Below are 6,740 nucleotides of genomic sequence, written 5' to 3'. Positions count from 1 at the left end.
TTTTATTAATAGTTTATTGTAGCTTCTAGTATACTATTTAGTGTTACAAAAAGAGAAGCTGCTAGTATCTTTAAACATTCTCTTGTAACTGATGTCTTTAAGTTTTTTTTTATTTATTATTATTTTTTTTTTATCAAAACTAATGTCTTTAAGTTAAATTAATCATTTTCTTCGTAATTTTCTGGTTACTTCATCTCTCTCGTATTCTCTTATTGTCTCTACTCTCTATAACTCAAATCTCACCATTCTCATAGTGCGGGTATAAAAAACATTACTTTTCTTTAATTTTTATTGTCAACTTTTATTTAAGAAGTAATTTTTCCAAATTAGTATTAATACATAAAATATTAAACATAAGAGAAAGCATTTTGAAAAAAAGCCTTAACTCTAGGCACTCAACAATTTAACCGTAATACTTAAGGAACATGATCTTAATAACTAATAACACAAATACAATATACATTAAAGTTCGCCTACATATTCCTTTCTGGCTACATACTCACTATTTTGTCTTTAAGCTCCGAAATATTGATCTTTATCCCACTCCCGACCTGAAAATTCGAAACCATAATATATTGGTATTAGTTTTTATATACAAGATATGTATTAGTTTTGTGTTCATAGCCTACTGAGTTTCACTAATATTATGACTATAGCATGTGTAGTTTAAATATAAATGTTGGATTTACAGATATTATAAGAAATACTCGGAAATTATATGTTATTTAAGTTGAATATTACGGAAAAATGTGTCGCAATTTTGATTTGTGGAAACCAACACCAATAAATGGTATAAAAAACAACTACTCTATACAAAAGCTAATAGTTAAAAATTAAATTATTCAATACTGGTTTTATTTACTACATAAATGGTTTTAAGTAAAACTAAAAATGATAGTTTCTGAAACAAATAAAATTATGTAGAAATAAAAAAGATGTTAAAAACTATACTATATGATAACTTTTAGTTACAATTTTACCTGAGAAACAATGGTGTGTACGAATCTCTGTTGCAGCCTAGTTGAGAGGCAACTAACAACACTAAGCCTTTCTTCTTGAGCCAAGATTTGAAGAGCAATCGAGAGACAAGACTTGTTTCTTTCAAGGCAACAACTTATGATGATCTCGATACCCACAAAACAAGGCATGACCATAACCGTAATGTGTTTGTCCCCTACACATGAGCATCTCGATGACGATGTTGACAATGATGATGATAAACTACTAGTGCATTCCTCTGTAGTTGGATGAGCCGTAAGTGTACTCGGTAAGGATTTTTTTAACCGATCTTTTTTTTCATTGAGTTTTTTAATCTTGTTTTGTAAGTCTTTGATATAGTTAACTGCTTGAGAAACGTGATCTGCTGTCGAACGCTTGCCCTGCATAGTAAACGATAAGGTCACTTGTACAATAAATTGTAATTATCTGATTTAAGAGTGTAGTTAAATTAGATAGTTTTGAGAAGAAAAACAAGATTAATCAGTTGGAGAGGATGTTTAATCAAAGCCGGATCCCAAATTGCCAATGGAAAAAATTTACTTAATCTGGACAGAAACTTCATTTTTTATCTTTAACTACCAACGAAGTTATAAAAATATGTAAACTAGCGTAACTATATACTAAAATTTTACTAGTGTCAAAATCGTATACTGATTTATCAATGAAGGTAAAGGATTTAAATATGTATAAATTTATAAAAAAATGAATTATAACTAACTATCTTGCAAAACTAAGGTTATATATAGGTTACACTATAGTTAATATCAATACTATTAAAACAGAAGAACTTTTTATCTACTCACAAATAGTCTTAGGTTGAACCATTACATTTATTTATTTTTTATTATTTCCTATACAAGTAATTTATTTATTATTAAATATATACCATGTCGAACTAATTAATTTAATATTATCAAAATAAGATATCTAAAAAGATATTTTAAGTATCTTTTTGTAAGATTACATTTTAATAATATCTTTCATTTAAAATGTAAATATATATTTCTTTTTAATAATAAAAATCATAATTAATATAAACTATAATTAAAAAATATTATTAATTCTTTTTCATTTATATAATAAGAAATGACATTTCTATAATATTTAAATATACAAAATTTATATTCATAATTAAATTACTACACCAATTAATGAATATAAAGTAACTTAATCCATTTATTAACTATTTTATAAAATATAAAATAACAGAATAAAATATATTCATGAATTTTACAACATACTTCAACTTATTGAAAAAAATATTAAAGTAAGATATATAAACTAATAAATAATTTCATATATTTATCAAGTATAAAACGGGTTGAATGAAAATAGTTAATTTATATAATAATGCTGAAAATGTAATAATAAAATAAATTGTTACCAACATAACAATTAAAAATACTTTTTGCTAATATAAATAAAATTGATAGGAGGCGGGTTATATAAATGAATTATCTTATTTTTATAAAATTATATTCATGTACTTTTTAATTTAATTATATGCACTTTAAAAATGTTTTTATGAAAAATGCATATGTGTAAGATTTCTAATTTCAGTAAATAAGTTTTTGAATAAAAATCAATCCCGCGCTTGGAAGTGCGGATCCAAATCTAATAATAAAAAATATTATTAGATATATAATAAAATATATAATAAAGCTAAAATTAATAAATATTTAAATTTCTAGTTAGAATAATTAAATTTAATTTAAAATTAAATTTAATTTAAAATTAAATTAAAAATAAACCAAAAATAGAAAAAAGATAATAACATGTGAACCATAAAAGTAAACTAAAAAAAAAATAACGATTGTATTTATTTCAAACTTAAATCACTAAACTGTAATAACCATATAGGAATCGTTGATGCTCAAATCTATTTCTATTTTATTATGCATCCTCTCAAATATTGATCCATTATGCTTACAACAAAATCATAGTTTGGTTTGACTAAAATTTGAATGGCTAAATTTTGTAAAATTGGAGAATCATATTCATAATATATCCACCGTTCATCTAAATATTCATGAATTAGAATACTTTAATATGACAATTTAAGTCAAATTGTATTACATAATGGGTCATCCATCGGTTTAACCAGTAGTCAGGTCCCAGATTTTAGGGGTTTTTCGGATTTTATAGAATTTTCAAATAACAATTTTTTTTTTGAAAACCAAACCAGATTACAGATAGGGTCACCGGTTTTGCCGCGGGTTTGGATTAGGTTTCAGAACACCGAATGCTTAATGTGTAACATTTAAATATAGATACACAAACAAAAATACAAATTTATATCATACAAAAATACAAATTTATATCGAAATCTGGTTTTAAATTAAATTAACTGCTAAATCTTTGTTTTCCTAGCACACGCAATAAAGATATGGACTAAAAATATAAAATGAAATATTTTTTGACAAAAGAAAATAAAAATAGGTGTTAAGACAATCAGATAAAAAAAAATCTTTTAAATAGCTACCTGGATATATTGAAGTGGCAAAAGAGATCTTAGACTTTTGAAAAGAGATGAAACTTCAAATCTTCTTTGCCTTTCAATGGCTCTGTGTTTCATCTTCTTGCTTTCTCGATCATCATCCCCATTGTTGGCTTCACTTGCGACATATGTATCACACAAACTTCGTTTCTTATTGCTTGCACCATTTTTGTCTGTGATTTGATTGCAAACATCATGGTTTTGGTATGCTATTAACGGCGAAAGAAGAAAAGAATCAGAAAACAGTAATCCATCTTCGTCAGTTAAATCAGGCATGAACATTGAAGTCTCAAAGTCCATCTTTTCTTGGTGAAAATATATAATCTTAGAATTTAGATGTTAGGTGTGCTTTTGGTTTGATTTTGTTGTAGTTTGTGACTTCCTTACTTGTGCGTCTCTTTATAGTTGGCTCCAAGATTTAACTCTTTCTTCTTTCCTTTGATATGACAGATGTGATGACAGGTTAGTGATTGGTTTTATTAAAGATCTCCGTATAAGATATGAGCCCTGTTCAGCCTAGGCGCTACGCGTCACTTTTCCACCCTGATTTATGTCAAATCGGTTTAAAAAATCGGATATCCGATTTTTTCCGCCTAGACCGTCTAAATGACCGCCTAGCCACCTAGGCGGCCGCTTAATCTATTTTTTTCATTTTTTTTTATTTTATTTTAAATAATATTTTTATTTGTTTATTTGATCTAAAATTTTATAAATATCATTTATATTCATAATTTTGACGAAAATTACACTATATTAAGTTTATATATTCTATTTGTGTGTTTTATACAATCTTAAACATGAAAATGTATTAATGTTATACACAATTAAAGATTAACATGTTTTATAACATAGTAAACCATTTAAAAATTTCGCTCCGCATAATTTCCGATTAATCTACGATTTTCTCTTTAGGCGCTAGGTCCAACCCGACCGTCTGACTAGCACCTAGCGCGTTTCTGAAACAGGGGATATGAGTAGTTGGGATTAAATGTTGATAATATTATTAAATAAACCTTCGGGCTGTTCACTTAGTGGCTATTGAATAATCACGTCAAAAGGAAAAGGAGATGGGGACATATGTTTTAAATGTGCTTGAAAATACATCTCAGCTTCATTATACACCGCCCAATTTTCTACCCGAATTAATTTCTGATATACAACGAGCGTGATTGGTAAAATGAAAGATGGGAACATATGTTTTAAATGTGCTTGAAAATACATCTCAGCTTCATTATACACCGCCCAATTTTCTACCCGAATTAACTTCTGATATACAACGAGCGTGATTGGTAACATGAAAGTAAAATGGAGTAAAAAAAAGTGGTGAAAAAGAGAGAAAAACAAATAGCGAAAAATGAGAGATGTTATAAACCAAGCGGTGATCGACCCATATCAGACCCAAACCGTCCGGTCCATCAGATATCCATCCGGCCTATTCGCTAATGATTTAGGCGAATGAGAGTTTACATTTATCTATACTTGATGTTTATCCTTTTCCATATGTATTTAGGATAAGTACTATTTCCTATTCCTATTAGGAATATGATTTCATTTTCTCTAATGACGGTCTAAATAAAACGGTCTAAATAAAACGGTCTAATACTTGTATAAATATAGACCTCTGGTCATGAGTAATAATAAGCTTACACATCATCTCTTTTATAACACGTTATCAGCACGATAGCCTCTAACCCTAAGCCCCCACGAAATTCCTTAAACTCAGCCGAATATCACAAAACCCTAATTACGGCGGAACTTCAAAGAGATCGTTCTCCCAAACCGTGAGGACCCAGACGACGAGCAATATATCAAATTGAAGCTCTCGCCGAGACGAATCAGACGCTGCAAACTGCTTGTCGATCCGATCACTAACGCGCCATCACGCTCTGCTACATTAGCTCTTTCTAGACATGATCAAGTAAACCATACGTTCTCCTTCTTCCTTGTTCGTGATCCGACCAAGCAAGCAGCCCGTCAGCGATCCGACTCGAAGAACGATCAGCTCGCGGCCTCCTTCTCTCTTTGGTGGTCCAAATCTACACTCCATAAGTTTCTAAAGGTAAAACTCGAAACTTAAAAGAACCTACACTGAATTTGGTTGATTGATAAAGATCTTAACCATTAAAATTTGAATAACCCTAATCTAGGATAATAGAAACCCTAACATATGGAACTAAGTTTTGGTTAGATTGCTTTCCTGTTAAGTTGATAGATCAATGGCTGTTAGGGTTGCTAGAACATTGATTGATCAGTAAGGGCATTGAAACCCTAAATCTAAATTATATGATCCGTTTCCTTTATGATGCTTTGAAAATCTGAAATATCAAAAACCTAAATTGATCCGACTAAGTTTTGGTTAGATTGTTTTCCTGTTAAGTTGATAGATCAATGACTGTTAGGGTTGCTAGAATATTGATTGATCAATAAGGGCATTGAAACCCTAAATCTAAATTATATGATCCGTTTCCTTTATGATGTTTTGAAAATCTGAAATATCAAAACCTAAATTGATCCGACTGTTTTGATTGATTGATTTTGATGTATCTGAGGTTTAGGTTGCTAGATTAAAACCTTGAATTATCTTTGATGATTATTTGAGTAAATAGAACTGTTTATAATCGAATTTGATCTTAAAATTGTTAAATTGCTAAAAACCCTAATTTTCTTTTTTGCATAAATCGATTGATAAACAAGTTTCCATATTGTGATTAATTGTTTGAATATCGAATGAACTGATTAGGAAAATTGCTAGTTTTGATTAAAACCATAATCTGTCCAGAATTGTGAATTTCCTTTTTGCTAAAAGTAGAAAATTTTCTTTTTCCTGAAATTTTCTTTTCTACTTGCTAGAAAATTTTCTTTTACTGTTAGGATTGCTAGAGAATTTCTAAAATTGACTGATTGATCTGATTTAATTCTTTTGTAAAGTTTGATATTGATAAAATCAAACCGAAAAAATGGGCCTTGAAACCCTAGTATGATCTGATGATACTTGCATTATTATTCTGATTACTTGATCATACTAAATGTTTTAAGAAAAGTAAAACATAAGAATTATTGACCTGGTCTCACATTGATTAAAAATCGGCATGAATATGATTGTTGTTATGATTGATGCTTTGATTGCATTCAGATATAAAATCCGACCTCTAGGGTTGTTGCATCACAATTTTATAAGGCCGTGTGGCCTAAAGCATCATATAGACTTCGCATACTTGTTTTTCTCGCACCATGGTCGGGTAGT

General features: G+C 29.0%; 1 protein-coding gene across 1 annotated transcript; it reads right to left on the bottom strand.

Moving 5' to 3' along the window:
* Window positions 1-254: 254 nt before the first annotated feature.
* LOC106436626 (transcription factor bHLH125) lies at window positions 255-3,882 on the bottom strand. Its single transcript, XM_013877584.3, has 3 exons — window positions 3,482-3,882; window positions 981-1,379; window positions 255-551 (listed from the first exon to the last, which is right to left on the bottom strand). The coding sequence occupies exons 1-3, from the start codon at window positions 3,794-3,796 to the stop codon at window positions 492-494; spliced, it is 774 nt and encodes a 257-aa protein (XP_013733038.1). The 5' UTR covers window positions 3,797-3,882; the 3' UTR covers window positions 255-491.
* Between the last annotated feature and the right edge of the window lie 2,858 nt (window positions 3,883-6,740).

This window comes from Brassica napus, chromosome C9 (genome assembly GCF_020379485.1).
Source record: "Brassica napus cultivar Da-Ae chromosome C9, Da-Ae, whole genome shotgun sequence".
NCBI classification, from domain to species: domain Eukaryota; kingdom Viridiplantae; phylum Streptophyta; class Magnoliopsida; order Brassicales; family Brassicaceae; genus Brassica; species Brassica napus.
The sequence above is the reverse complement of the archived record's forward strand: the minus strand, read 5'-3'. Positions and strand labels throughout refer to the sequence as shown.

Coding starts and splice junctions, on each gene's coding strand:
- LOC106436626 (XM_013877584.3), bottom strand. CDS start 3,796: ATGGACTTTGAGACTTCAATGTTCATGCCTGATTTAACTGACGAAGAT. Junction 1,380..3,481: donor TGCCACTTCAATATATCCAG/GTAGCTATTTAA, acceptor TTTACTATGCAG/GGCAAGCGTTCGACAGCAGA. Junction 552..980: donor TACACACCATTGTTTCTCAG/GTAAAATTGTAA, acceptor TCGAATTTTCAG/GTCGGGAGTGGGATAAAGAT.